We start from the raw sequence: 14,848 nt of genomic DNA on the forward strand, positions 1-14,848 counted from the left end.
ATACAATTTTAATATATCTTTCCAGCTAAAAAATGGACCGGATATCTCTTCCCCACCCTTGGGGCCCCCTGGAGGAAATGGCCGCTTTTGTGGCAGTCGGCCTTCATCAACTCTGTTCACCTCGGATAATCAGCTGTTTGTTCAGTTTATTTCTGATAGAAGTAATCAAGGGCAAGGATTTAAGATCAAATATGAGGCAAGAAGCTTAGGTAAGTATTTCTGTCGTGAACTATATTTGTACTTTTTCTGCAGTTGTGTGGTCTTTTTTGTTAAAATGGATTTGAGGGAAAAAAACAGGCAATTTCTATTTTCTGAATTAAAAATAATAGCATTAGTATAAATACCTACCACTTAGTAAGTACTCACTATATGTTTGACACATTAAATATCTTAACATGACTACTGTTTAAGGAAAGTATCATTAGTTCCATTTTACAGATAAGTTAAATGAGATTTTGACTTTTTTAAAATTTGGTGCATTGTAATCATATGTCTTAATGGGGTACAGGACGTGTTGGACATTTTGGCTGGTTCCATAGTTTGACAATGATGAATTGTGCAGCTCTGAACATAAATACCCATGCATTAATTTGGTAGCTTGGTTTCCATTCTTTTGGGTAGATACCCAGAAGTGGTATTGCTGGATCATATGGTAAGTTCGTTCTCATTCTTCTGAGGATCCTCCATACAGTTTTCCAAAGTGGTTGCACTAATTTGCAATCCAACCAACAATGTATTAGCGTTCCCACTTCTCCACATCCTCACTAGCATCTGTTGTTGTTTGTGTTTTAAATGATTGACATTCTAGTTGGAATTGGGTGGAATCTCAGGGTAGTTTTGATTTGCATCTCTATGATTGCTAATAATGTTGAACATTTCTTATTGGCCGCTTAAATTTCTTCTTTTGTGAAGTGTCTATTTAGTTAACGTGCCCATTTTTTGATTGGGTTATTTCTTTCTTAGCAGTAAATTTCTTGAGTTCTCTGTATATTCTAGATACAAGTTGTCTTTTCTAAAAAATTAACTTTTAAAGTTAGTGAATGTATATAAAACCAGTTTTATATATATATATGTATATATAAAAATATATATAAAATATATATGAAAATATATAAAATATATATATAACATGTATATATAAATATATGTAAAATATATAAAATATGTATATATAAATGTATATATATGCATACATATGTATATATAAAAATCAGTTAGTTATATATAAAATGAAATGATTTTAATATCTCTTGAAATTTCTTAAACATTTTCACTATAAGATGTCTAACTCTAGATGAGAGTGGTGTCTCATTCTTGTAAACCCAATATTTGGGCAGTTAAGACAGGAGGATCATAAGTTCAAGGACAGCCTCAGCAGTGTAATTAGACTCTCAGCAACCTAGGAAGATTTTTAAAAACCTGTTTCTAAAAAAAAAAAGGCTAAATGTCGATCTCTGAGATAGAATGCCTCTGAGTTCAATCCCAAGTACTAAAAAAAAAAAAAATAAGTCTAACTCTAAGTTAAACCTGGTTATCCACTTATAGAAACATTGTAAGGATTACAATGGCTTTGTTTTATAATCATTTGTATCTTTTAAAATAAATGCTAATTCTCTTATTCAATTATTACCCATTTACTTAAGTCTATATTACTGTAGCAAACTTTAATTACCTTTACTTAATTGGATTTAATTATGATTGTACTTATTTTACTAGCAATTATTTGATTTTTGTGATTTTTCAATAATGCTGAATTGAGTAAATAAGTAGGCATAGCTTTAAAAACAGGATGTAGGGTCAGTAGAGAACAATAGCAATAATAAGATTCTACTTGTCCATCAAACATAGATAATATAGATTTAATCCTATATTCTGTAATACATTTTGACATTTTGCAAGGGAAATCTAAAGAAAAACACAGAACCAGGAAGTTAAAGATTGTCACAGGGTTTTGCAGTTCAGAGTTTCAGCAATTGGGGAGTTCTGGGTAATGAGAAAATTCAGGATGTGACCCTAAGTGGCTGAGTGGAAGTAGAAATAAATATTGCTTGTGTTTAGTAGATCAGATAACTCTGTGGCTAAGCCACTGAGAGAACTCATTCCATTGGCATAGTGAATAATTCACTCCTGCCTACTTTACTGAAAATGCCAAGGGGTATTTATCAATAAAAAGAGGATTCTTAAATAATACTTTGGTCTTATAAGAGAGAAGTATAAAAAACTCCTTTGTCTTCTTACAAAAAAAGGCTAATAACGTTTTTCATGCTATTGATCTCTTGCTTTTCAAATGTACAAATACAATTCTCACTCATTTTTTGTTTGTTTATTGTGGTCCTGGGGATTGAACCCAGGAGAATTGTACCTCCAAGCTACACCACCAGCTCCAGTTTAGTTTTACTTCAAAACAGGATCTCACTAGGTTGATGAGAGTTTCACTACTTTTTTTTTTTAAGTGTTACTGGGGATGGAACCCAGGGGCATCCTACCTCTGAGCTATACCCCCTGCCCTATTTTTCATTCTTTATTTTGTAACAAGGTCTCACTGAGTTACAGAGGGCCTCACTAAATAGCAGAAGCTGTCTGCGAACCATGATCCTCCTGTCTCAGCCTTTCAAATATTGGAATTACAAGCGTGTACCAATAAACCTGGCTTTCTTAGTTCTAAAACATTTCGAAATCAGGCTCTGCCTCATTCCACTGAGCTGAACAAAAGGTAGGACATTGGAACTACTAGTATACGTAGATGCTCATAAGTGGTGTGTGTGTGTTCAGGCTTCTATGCCGCTACATGAAGTGTGTATCATAATCATTTTCTTTCCTTTAAGAAGAAACATCATTTCCAGTAAGAGCAGAGGGCTTGGAAAATTGAAAGTGGCACACCTGGAGCTGAGTGTAGTTGTATGTCCTGTAGTCCCAGCTACTAAGAGGCTGAGACTGGAGATGGCTTGAACCTGAAAGTTTAAGACCAGGCTGAAGCTGGGCATGGTGGCGCATATCTGTAATCCTAGTCACTGGGAGGCTGAAATAAGATGATCTCAGGTTTGCAGCCAGATCTCCACAACTTAGTGAGACCCTGTTTCAAAAAAATTTTTTTAATGAAATAGGGCTGGGAGTATAGCTCAGAGGCAGAATGCCCCTGGGAATCCTCAGTCTCCCCCCACACACAAATAAAAAATAAAACCAATCTTGTGGGCAATACAATGAGATCCCATCATCATCATCATCATTATCATCATCATCATCATCATAAATGATAATATTTCAGATGAAAGGAAATTGAGGCTAGAAATACAGATAAGTTGACTTTACAAAATGACTACAGTGGTTGACAGTGTCCTCCTCTACCAGACAGTGGATTGATTGCTGTGTTTCCTGACAGCCTGTGGGGGCAATATCTACATCCATGATGCTGATTCTGCCGGCTGGGTGACCTCCCCCAACCACCCTGATGATTACCCCCAGCATGCCGACTGCGTTTGGATCATAGCGGCTCCTCCGGAAAAGGCCATCAGGCTGCAGTTTGAAGATCAATTCAATATTGAAGCATCACCCAAGTAGGTCACCTCCATCTCCACTTCTCTCCCACCCGAAGTTAGTATTTGTTTTTAGCTGCCGCATCTCAGAACAAGTTATTTTTTTCCCCAGTAGTGCATACCGCATAGGAAGTCTAGGGACAAAGGGACATGCATAACGCCTCGAGCCTGACAGCCTTGCCCAGCAGCAGATTACCAACAGATATTGTTTCTCTCGACCCTGACACATCCTCCAGGAGACACTGGGGGCAGCTCTTTGAGATTTATGTTCTCTGCTCTTCCTCCCACAGGGAAATGTAGTGCCGCCACCAGCTGACTATTTGCCTGGCCTCATAGTCACTGTCATAGATGATAAAATATGTATTAACAAATGGGGTTCTGTGTGATGTGGCACCAGAGGTCACCGGCGTGAGAAATGGCCAGGCCACCAAAGCGAGGACAGCCATTTCCCAGTCTCCATTTGATAAGGATTCTTAAAGGGGTACAACCCAGAGAGGATGCCTTGCTGTATTCAAGACAAAGAAAAGTGCATAGTCTATGAAAACAAAACTGGTTTTCTCTTTCATTTAGCAAAAGTGTGTATACAGATGCACAAATCTATGTGTGATATTAAACTTAGATGTAGCTAGGCATGGTGGTGCACACCTGTAATTCCAGTACTTGGGAGGCTGAGACAGGAGGATTGTAGTTTCAAAGGATAGCCTTAGCAAGTTGGCTAGACTCTTAGCAACCTAGCAAAACCCTGTTTCAAAAAAAAAAAAAAGTGAACTTAAAGTGTGACTTGGAGATAGAATACTCCTGGCTTCAACCCCCAGTTTAAAAACAAAAACAAAAACTTAAACATAAGAAGTTATAAATACCATTTCAGAGCACCAGATGTAATACTATTCTGCTACTCCGTGAGCATTGATTAGCTATTAATTAGCAAAGTCTTCATTATTAAAATAAAACTATTGGCCTGATCAGTAGAAAAGTTTTTTTCTCTCCCACTTTAGCTGTTCTTCCAGTTACCTAGAGTTGCGGGATGGAGCTGACTCAGGAGCACCAGTACTTTCCAAATTCTGTGGAACATCTTTGCCCAGCAGCCAGCTGTCCTCCAGAGAGGTTATGTATTTGAGATTCCGATCTGACAACAGCCCCACTCATGTGGGATTCAAGGCCAAGTATTCTATAGGTAACAATGGTTTTTTTTACATTAAATAGGAAAGAAATAGTGCAATGAGTTCACTAACACTAAAAACAACAAAGAAACCCACCATGGTTTATAAAAACAAGTCTTTTTATCTGCCTAATTTTAAGAATTACTTAAATGATAGAAATAGGTAAGGAGTATAAATTTTTATAGCTATAAGCTTATTTTTCAATTTTAATTCCTCTTTATTTTTAATTTTTTTATTAGTGCATTGAAGTCATGCATCTTAATGGAGTACAAGATGGTAGGGGCATATATGCACACATCACTCATTCCCCAGTTCCCACCCTATTCCCTCCTCCCTCCCTCCTTCTCTTGTTTGGCTTAGTGATTGACTTTGATGTGTTTATGAATGTATGTCATGTACATTAGGGAAGTTCCCTCTTCTCCCCTCCCGTCCTCAGTTAGGTCGCCTTATTTGCTCATCTATGGTTTCTCCTATGATCTATTTTTCCCCTAACTTCTGCATATTAGAGAAAGCATCTGATTTTTTACTTTTTGTGACTGACTAATCTCACTTAGTATAATGTTCTCCAGTTCCATCCATTTCCCTGTAAATGGTATAATTTTGTTCTTCTTTATAGTTGAGCAAAATTCCATTGTGTACAAATCCCATAGTTTTATAATCCACTTACTTGTTGATGGACATCTGGGCTGGTTCCATAGTTCATACTTGGGAATTATGCAGCTATGAGATACCACAAATTAAAGCCTCTGGGACACCTTGAAGGCAGTATCAAGAGGGAAAGTCATAGCACTGAGTGTCCACATAAGAAGAACAGAAAATCACCAAGTAAATAACCTAATGACACACCTCAAAGCCCTTGAGAAACAGGAACAGTCTAACCCCAAAGCCAGTAGAAGTCAGGAAATTATCAGAGTCAGAGCAGAAATCAATGAGGTAGAGAATAAAAAATCAAAAAAGAAAATCAACAAAACCAAAAGGTGACTTCTCAAAAAAAAAATAAACAAGATAGATAAACTACTAGCCAACCTAATCAAAGGAGAGAAGCAATCAAAAAGGAGATATTACCCCCGAACCAACAGTATAGAAACTCAGAGGATTATCAGAAACTACTTTGAAAAACTATACTCCAACAAAATGGAAAATCTGGAAGAAACTGATAACTTTCTAGATAAATAAAACTTTCCCAAACTGAGTCAAGAAGATAGAGAATATTTAAGCTGACCAATATCAATCAAAGAGATTGAAACAACAATAAAGAGCCTACCATCAAACAAAAGCCCAAGACCAGCTGGTTTCCCAAATGAAAACCTTTATATAAGGTTTATAAAACCTTTACAGAACCTTTATAAAACCTTTATAGAAGAAGAGCTAATCCCAGTGCTATTCAATCTATTCCATGGAGTAGAAAGAAAGGAGACTTTCCCAAATACATTCCACTAAGCCAGCATCACATTAATATCAAAATCAAATAAAGACAGCTCAAAGGAAGAAAACTACAGGTCTCTATCATTTGATGAACTTAGACACAAAACTGCTAAACACATTCAAAGGCACATCAAGAAAACCATATACCAGGGATGCAAGGCTGGTTCAACATATGAAAAACAATTTATGTAATTCAACACATAAACAGAAACAAAGACAAAAATCATATCATTTCAATAGATGGTGAAAAAGCCTTCAACAAAATCCAACATCGATTTATGGTATAAGCGCTGCAGAGAATCAGAATAGAAGGAACATACCTCAGCATCATAAAGGCAATCTATAATAGGCCCACAGACAGCATCATATTAAATGGGGGAAAACTGTGAGAATTCCCCCTAAAAACAGGAACAAGACAAGGATGTCCATTATCACCATTTCTTTTCAATATAGTACTTTTTTTTTTTTGGTACTGGGGTTCCTGGAAACCCTTCTACCTCCGGGCTACACTCCCAGACCTATTTTACACTTTTTTAAAAAAATTGGGAAACAGGGTCTCTTAAGCCAGCACAGCTGGCTTCGAACCTGTGCGATACTCCTGTCTCCGCCTCCCAAGCGTGAGGATTACAAGCGTGCGCCACCATGCCCCGCCCAATATAGTACTTATTTATCAATTTTAATTTATTTCATTTTCACTTAAAATACTGTTATTAGGAAACTTGAGTGTTTTATATTTTTTCCTAACTTGCTTATGAAAAAAATTGGGGTAAATAAATTTTTTTCTTTTTACCATAAAATATATATATATAATATTAGCTTAAACAATAAAGCTATTTTGTAATCAGACAACTGTATTAAGAACAGCAACTTTGAACACCCCATCATTACTAGAATAATTAACTTCGCCCCTCTAAGTCTCTAGTACCAAATGAGTCACTGAATACAAAGCAAATATTTTTCTTAATATTTTTATTTTCTTAAGAAATAAGCAACAAACACATATATTGAAGATTCACTCCAATATGGCCACAGTGCAATGGCATATAATTTAGCATCTGGTGGGTCTGGACAGTATCTAAACAAATGTTTAATACAGCAAAAACTCAGAAAACCTAGTTATAATGATATTTAACTCATACCATAGGTCATTTTTTACCCTGAATCAAATTGTATGTAATTCAATTTAGCTATCACATCCAGCGGATAAGAAATAATTGGATAGTAATTTCTAAGGCCCTGAGGATACTAGTTATTGTGGTACATTGTTTATCTTACAGAGAAATTAGAAATGGCACACATCCCCACTCAACCACAGTGCCTCTTCCAGCTGAGTTTAGACAATGTTTAGAATCATCAGAGTAGTAGGCAGGCCTAGTCAGCCTAGCAGCTGGTTCTTGAAATGACATTTGCTTGCAGCTAATAGCTCTTACACAGGGTCCCAAGATAATAAATGTAACATTACAGAAAATGCTATTCAACAGTTTTCCGTTTTCTATTTCCCACTGTGGTATTGTTTCTCTTTACATCAACAGTGATTTCAAATAATAAGAAAAAAATTTTCCAAACATTTTCAGAATATTTTAGATTTAAATTTATATGTCCTTGGTACCTAAATGTTTTCAAATGTGCTGGCTTAATTATAAAAAGTCTGTAATAGAATATTGCTTTCTCCTGTTTTGTTTTGTTTGCAGCGCCGTGTGGAGGGACAGTGTCAGGACAGAGTGGTATCATCGAAAGCATTGGATTCCCAACACTTCCTTATCCAGATAATACCTTCTGCCAGTGGCATCTCCAGGGCCTCTCGGGACACTACCTCAGCATCCATTTCGACAGTTTCACCCTTCAGAATTCCTCTCACTGTGAAAAAGACTTTGTGGAGATCTGGGAAAATCATACCTCTGGTCAGTGAGACACACCTTTCTCTCTTTTGGAGCGTTCGCTTCCTCATATACTTATTCAGCCTCTGAAGTTTCTTAACCTCCAAGAAAGGCAAAAGTATGTCTGCTCTCTGCAGAGCTGTGCAGAGCACTCACCCCTGGCGGTATCAGCATTCTCTCCCTCACGTCTCCAAATTCACAATGTACTCAAGGCCCAGGTGCCATCTCAGAGACTGCACCCAGGGAGCGCTGCGCTGGGAAGGCCTGCTCTTCTGTGAGACACTCCCCCCAGGCCACGTGCAGTTATTTGAGGGGCCACCACGGTCAGGCCAGGGAAGGGTACTGTGTGCCTCCTAGGGATGAGCTGGGGTGCACATTGTCTCTGGCGAGGTGGACCAGTGGACCACTCCTTCCGTCAACCAGCAAGCCATCTTCCAGTGCCAAAAAACCTTTCTCCTCATTAGTTGTTTTGAGGACACTCCTTTATATATTTGGATATGTTGACTTTATTCACTGTTTTCTGCTTGTCTTCAGAAAGACAAGCAGAATATGTCTTCATGGACAGGGTTTTGTATTTTATTATTTTTATGCATGAGGAACACCTAATTATATATATGTGTATTATATAACATATGCATATTTTTATATATGCATAACTTTGGATATATGTGTGTATATATATGTGTATGTGTGTTATATATGTGTATATATAATCCTAGATATACTCATATACACTTACATTATATATACATTATATATGGAGCCATACATTTGTATACAGGTATATATGCACACATATATTTGTCTCTTGCAGGAAATATTTTGGGCAGATACTGTGGAGACACCATTCCTGATGACATAGACACTTCTAGCAATGTTGCTTCAGTCCGGTTTGTCACGGATGACTCTGTTGCTGCTTCAGGATTCAGACTGAGGTTTAAGTCCAGCCTTGGAGGTGAGTTCATTGTTCCAGTCACATAATCCATTATTGATCACTTACAGTGAATAGACACTGTGCTGGGCACTAATGTTACAATAGTTTGAAAAGAAAACACGAGTCCTATCTTTAGACCTAATGATTAGAACAGAGGCATATGTTAATTACCAGTCACAGTAATAAATGAAAAATTCCAACTGTGATAGGCTCGACAGGACAAGTGACTAGTATCATGAGAGTTGACTATGAGGATAAGAATTAAACTGTGTTGTCCATCATAAGAGATGTAACCCATTAGTCCTAGAATTACTCAGAATTTGCATTCCCAAACCCCATGACAAACACAGGTGAATAAAGATTTTATCTAGCAACACTGGATAATTGCTCTAGCTGCTTCGGTTTCTTACACTTATTAGTCTTTCATACATTTTGGGCCATGATGATAATTAAAATGCTGCCAGTGCACTGTCATCCATGAAGGCAAAGACAAAATATAATGATGATGAGAAGTGAATACAAATGTTCTCTAAAAGTTTTCACACACATATAGAGATAATAAGGGTGATCATTTTGTCTAAAGGGATGATTAAAAATTAATTTTGAGAGCAAAATTATGGAAAGAGTCATTTTTCATGACTGAAGTTTTCCTGTTGTTCTCTTTCCCCCCTCAGAGTGTGGTGGGGATCTACAGGGCCCGACTGGAACCTTTACTTCTCCCAACTACCCGAACCCAAATCCTCACAGCCGGATCTGCGAGTGGAGAATCACTGTGCAGGAGGGAAGGCAGATCACCCTCACTTTCACCTCCCTCAGGCTCGAAGCTCAGCCATCCTGCAGCGTTGAGCATGTGATTGTAAGTGTCCTGTGCAGTCAGAGACGTTACATTCCATTGTTGGAGTTTATTAATTTATAGATCATAGTTTGAAAACTAGGTCATAATATTATTATCTCCGCTCCTATATCTTTGACATATTCTAAGTATTTTAGACAGAACAAAATCACTATAAACTGCCAAAATAAATGGTAAAAGCTGCTTTAGGAGACTTTCAGTTGTCGCTACATACATCAGGATCATAGGTAGGATAAATTTTTAGAGCAGAGGACCATTAACTGTGGCAAAAGAGAACAGGCAGAGACAAGCTCGGACTGAGGCACAGCACGGCTGAAGGGGACCAGAGTCGGAGACTAAGCTAAGCCACCACCCAGAGCCTGAGGCTGGCGGTGGAGCTGGGGAGGGCCTGTATAATGGCTCTTCTCTCCTGGCTGGAGGCCGGGGCTGCTTGCAAGTTGCTACCTCAAATTGTTAGAGGTGTGCTTTCAGTGTTGCTAGCTTCTCTCAGCAAAAGAAAGCAAGCGAGATCCAAGTGAATAGCAAATACATATGCACACATGCATCTATATAATACATCATTAACCCTTTCCAATATGCATAGCTATGTACATGCACGTGCATAAGTAGGTGGATTGGATTCATATCAGGATTTTTCCCCCTGAACCTGTACCCTTCTGCCGTTTTCGTTTACTCAGCAAACCATTCCTACTTCCTGTCGTTTAGGTTGAGAGAAAGTTTTGGTGATACTAAGAATTTAACCCAGGGCCTTGTGCATGATAAAGTGTGTGTGTGTGTGTGTGTGTGTGTGTGTGTGTGTGTGTGTGTAGTTAGGAGTCAAATCCAGGGCTTTAAGCATGCTAAGCAAATGTCCTACCGCTGGGTGACATGGTGTCTGTCTTGGAGTCCTTTCTCTCACACCCTGTATTGCTCTATATGCAACTTCTATTGTGTATCTTTACATATCCAGAATCTGAGGACTTCACACATCTCCCACCACCACCACCACCACCACCACCACTCACTGGGATTATTTTATTCAACTCCAACTGAGCCTTCTCTTTCTACTCTTGTATCACTATATTCTCAATAATTATATCCTTTTTACATTTTCTGGATCTTCTATGTGTTGATCACTAATTCTTCTACACTCTTTTCATCCACTGTATATAGTAAAAACCCTCCTACCAGTTCCATTTGTTTTCCCCAGCAATATCTTACTTGATCCTTTGTCAGGCTGGCTGAAAGCCTGATGCCAGCTGTTATCTGGGGATTTCCCTTCACCATCTGTAATGAGATGGATTTAAATTATCCCCCTAAACCTGAGGAAACAAGGTAGGGATGCTGGAATCAGGGCTTGGTTGCTGAGGAGGACTTGGGGTGTGGCCTTGGGATGGTGTCCAGCTCTCACCCCATTGCTGGTCGCGCTCCCTGCTGTGGCCTCCGTGTTGTGAGAGTAGAGCTTTGAGTGCTCTCTCTGCTTCCCTGGCCAGGCCCTGAGAACCACAGACCTTAGTCTCACATGGATTGAACCTGGACTCTCCAAGAAACTGAGCAAATAAGTCTTTTTTCATCTCAGTTGTGTGGTCATATTTTTTGAATCAGTGAGAACGTTGACTGACACACCATCAAATTCACTGCTACCTTTATTCCTCTCCTGGACTGAACTTTGGGAGTTATGATACTATCCATTTCCTTTTCTTCGTTAGTTTCCTCCTTTTGATAAGGCAAATGTTCTTTTAGTTCTCTAAGGATATCTGAAATCATTTTAATTTTATCCTTATGCTTGGAATGTATATGTTCAGGTACCATGTGGATTTCAACTCACATATTAATCATAATGTTGAAGTCTTATGTTGCTTCTTTTGAGGTTAATTTCTCTAAGCTCCTGTCTCTCACTCTCTTACATTGGTCTCTTCCTTTTACATGACATTTCCCTAAGTGTCTATGACCCTTGGCTCTTCATTAATACTTAAGCATGAAGTATGAAAGGTTGACTGAAAGCTCTGTGTGCGTAACTGGGGTTGTTAAGTTATGGGTTCCACAAGAGGTAACTTGAGTGCTGGGTTTGACTCTTTAATTAGAGAAACCTACAAACATAATACCTACAGATATTTTCTCATGGGGAAGCTAAAGTTACAATAAGATATCTCATTCAGAGTCTTCAGTATCATGTTCACATTCCTCTCCTTTGAAATATGAATATATATGATTCAGACATCATGTTCATTTGGTGTTTGTTTTATTTATTATCTCTTCACTGTGCTTCAAACAAGGATATGTAGATTGCCTTTTTCCCACACTCTATTTATTTGAACACTTATCAAAAAAGGAAGAAAGTAGTGGGTTGGGGGGGTAGAAAAAGAAAGAAAGAAAGGAATAAAGGAAAAAAGCAAGAAAAGGGAACCCTTTCTAAGATATTGTGCTTCCTAATACCTTATCCAGCTGGCCTGAGCATAAAATACCTCCCACAGTAGGTACCTCTCTGACTCTGTCCAGATGGAGAAAATGAAAGCTATACTTCTCAGTGTACACATCAGCAAGACCCATGTCTAATACATTCCTGCTACAGCAAGTTGTCCTGAGTCTCAGCCTCCTACTTCTACCCAGTTGTTTTCGGGAAGTTGTAGTTTCTGAATACAAAAGGGAGCAAAGGATGAAAATGGAATAGCACTCTGGTTGCTTCCAAAGTCCTCCATGTAACATAGGGTGGCTGCACAATTTTCAGTCACTATGATTCAACACCAAAGAAAGATAGAGAAGTAGAGATAAAGGCCACTCATCATGGTCCCCAACTTGGCCCCTGAGCCTTGTAGTTGGTTAGAATTCATTTTGATTCTGGCAATGTTTTCCATTCTGGTTTCTAGTATTACTGAAATATTTGACATCTTCTATTTCTGATGGTTTGCTTAATGGTAAAAAAATGAGTTTGAATCCTAGTTCAAACATTTATTGCTCTCTGAACTTCATAAAATTCCAACTTTCTCTGTATTCTTGAGTCTCAGTCTGGAAGACAGGGTGAGGGTGTTGTGTTGTCTGGTAAGATAGTCTTAAAGGGTGATTAGCAAAGTATGCCATTGTGTCTGTTCAGTACATGATAGAAAATTCTTCATCAGCTCCTGCAAGCCGAAAACACTTTAAACCGGAAGCTCCCAGAGAGCTAAATGTATTTAATCAACTATCATAATTTTTTAAAAATCTTATGCCTTTTGTAATAGAGTGCATTCTCTGCTTGCATATTTTTTGTATCATAGCATGAGTCATTAACTTTAATTGTGAGCCATTAAAAACCCTTTTAAAAGCAGGAATATCAATCACTCAATCAATGTATTATTGTTTTATAATTCTTCAGCTCCTTTTTTGAACTCTTAAAACTAGGCATTCTAAAACACCCAATTGATTTTTTATAGCACTAGAGTAATACTTTGCCAATTATTATAAATATGCAAATAGCTAGACTTACTGTTTAATAGTTTAGAGTCAATAATACTTTAATTCATTTGTAAAAAAATCAAAGGAGTAAGAAAATTGAAGCTTTGACTCCATAGTAATTAAAGAACCATTATATTTGCGCTGAGCTTGTTTTTTTTTTTAAATTACTCTTCAAGGTATTTTAAAATAATTGAGTTATTATAGACTTCAGATCATCAGAAACTAACATTTAAGCCTAATTTCCAAATATCAAAGGTCCTGATGCATTAAGAAAAATCACCTCTCAATGAACTTTGTGAACTATGATGTAAGCTTCTAACATGTCTACTTTGTATTTAGAGCACTAGAGCACAGTTTTTACTTGCTAAGCATGCAGAAGTCTTTCATTTGTTACCACCTGCTAGAGGACTTTACTATACTTTGAATTTAGTGAAATGACCTGGAAGCCACAAAATGAGTTCATGATAACACAATGGCTTGGAACAATTCCTTTCATCAGAAGGATCCCTTAGAAGGAAGTGGGTCTCAGCTAACAATATCATCTCCTTGGAAATATTCAGTAAGAGGAACTGCATATCTAAAGATTAGACTATTTTTCCAACAGGTATTCAATGGCATTAGAAGTAACTCACCCCAGCTAGAGAAACTGTGTAGTAGTGCAAACGTAAGCAGTGAGATCAGATCTTCAGGAAACACAATGAAGGTCGTGTTCTTCACGGATGGATCCCGGCCGTATGGAGGCTTCCTTGCTTCTTATACATCTAGTGAAGATGCAGGTAATGTAGGACTTTGCACATACACATCCCTTCAGTCAGACCAACTGCAGATTCCCTACAGAGACTGCCAGAGGCAGCAGAGACTCCCTATTTTCTTCTTAATGATCAAAATCATACCTGAGATGTTTGGCAAAAGATAGAAGCTTATATGCAGATAGAAAACCCACTCCAGGCAGGAAAATAAATTCTGATTTCAGAAAGAAAACTGCTATTATGAATTGTAAACATTTTTTAATGCTCATAGATGAGCTTTTAGCACAGTTCCCTATAACATCACGATTAGGGTTGGATTCAGATCCACAGTCTCTGGTCAGTTCTTTTCTGTTGGGACCACCCAACTTTTCAAAGGCGACTTAGTCCCAGGGAATAATTAATTATTATTTATTATATTGATTTTTAGTCGCCCATATATATATATATATATACATATTTCTAGCGAAAATGATTGGGAGGGTTTGCATTTAATATAGAATATTTCAAAATAAAGCAAGATGTGATTTCTGAGTATAAATATCCTCCTACTCTGGAGGTTAATGCTATTATATAAGAATTTTAAAATTTAAGAGGAGTGGAAGTAAATCTATTTTTTTAAAAAACATTTTAAAGCTGGGTATGGTGGCACACACTTGTAATCTCTGTACTTTGGAGGCTGAGACAGGAGAATCACATGTTTGCAGCCAGTCTCAGCAACTTAGAGAGATCCTGTTTCAAAATAAAAAGTAAAATAGGGCTGGGGGTATACTTCAAAGTTAGAATGCCCTCGGTTTCACCCTCAGTACCACAAAAAAAACATTTTAAAATCATTTCATTGCTATAAAAGCATTCATTACCCTGTTAAAAATGGGCAAATTAATTGGCACTCCGCTGTTATATTAACTA

General features: G+C 37.6%; 1 protein-coding gene across 1 annotated transcript in view; it reads left to right on the forward strand.

Moving 5' to 3' along the window:
• The window catches only part of CUBN (cubilin), a gene marked incomplete at both ends in the record, with an annotated part of 282,744 nt that overhangs the window by 192,549 nt on the left and 75,347 nt on the right, over nt 1-14,848 (forward strand). The window contains 7 exons of the mRNA XM_080716933.1: nt 26-209; nt 3,380-3,554; nt 4,529-4,707; nt 7,810-8,019; nt 8,810-8,950; nt 9,604-9,785; nt 13,798-13,969. Of these exons, the coding sequence (XP_080573059.1) occupies nt 26-209; nt 3,380-3,554; nt 4,529-4,707; nt 7,810-8,019; nt 8,810-8,950; nt 9,604-9,785; nt 13,798-13,969 (1,243 nt within the window). The remainder of the gene's footprint in view (nt 1-25; nt 210-3,379; nt 3,555-4,528; nt 4,708-7,809; nt 8,020-8,809; nt 8,951-9,603; nt 9,786-13,797; nt 13,970-14,848) is intronic.

The sequence above is a fragment of the Muscardinus avellanarius genome (assembly GCF_963383645.1).
Source record: "Muscardinus avellanarius genome assembly, chromosome: 20".
NCBI lineage: Eukaryota > Metazoa > Chordata > Mammalia > Rodentia > Gliridae > Muscardinus > Muscardinus avellanarius.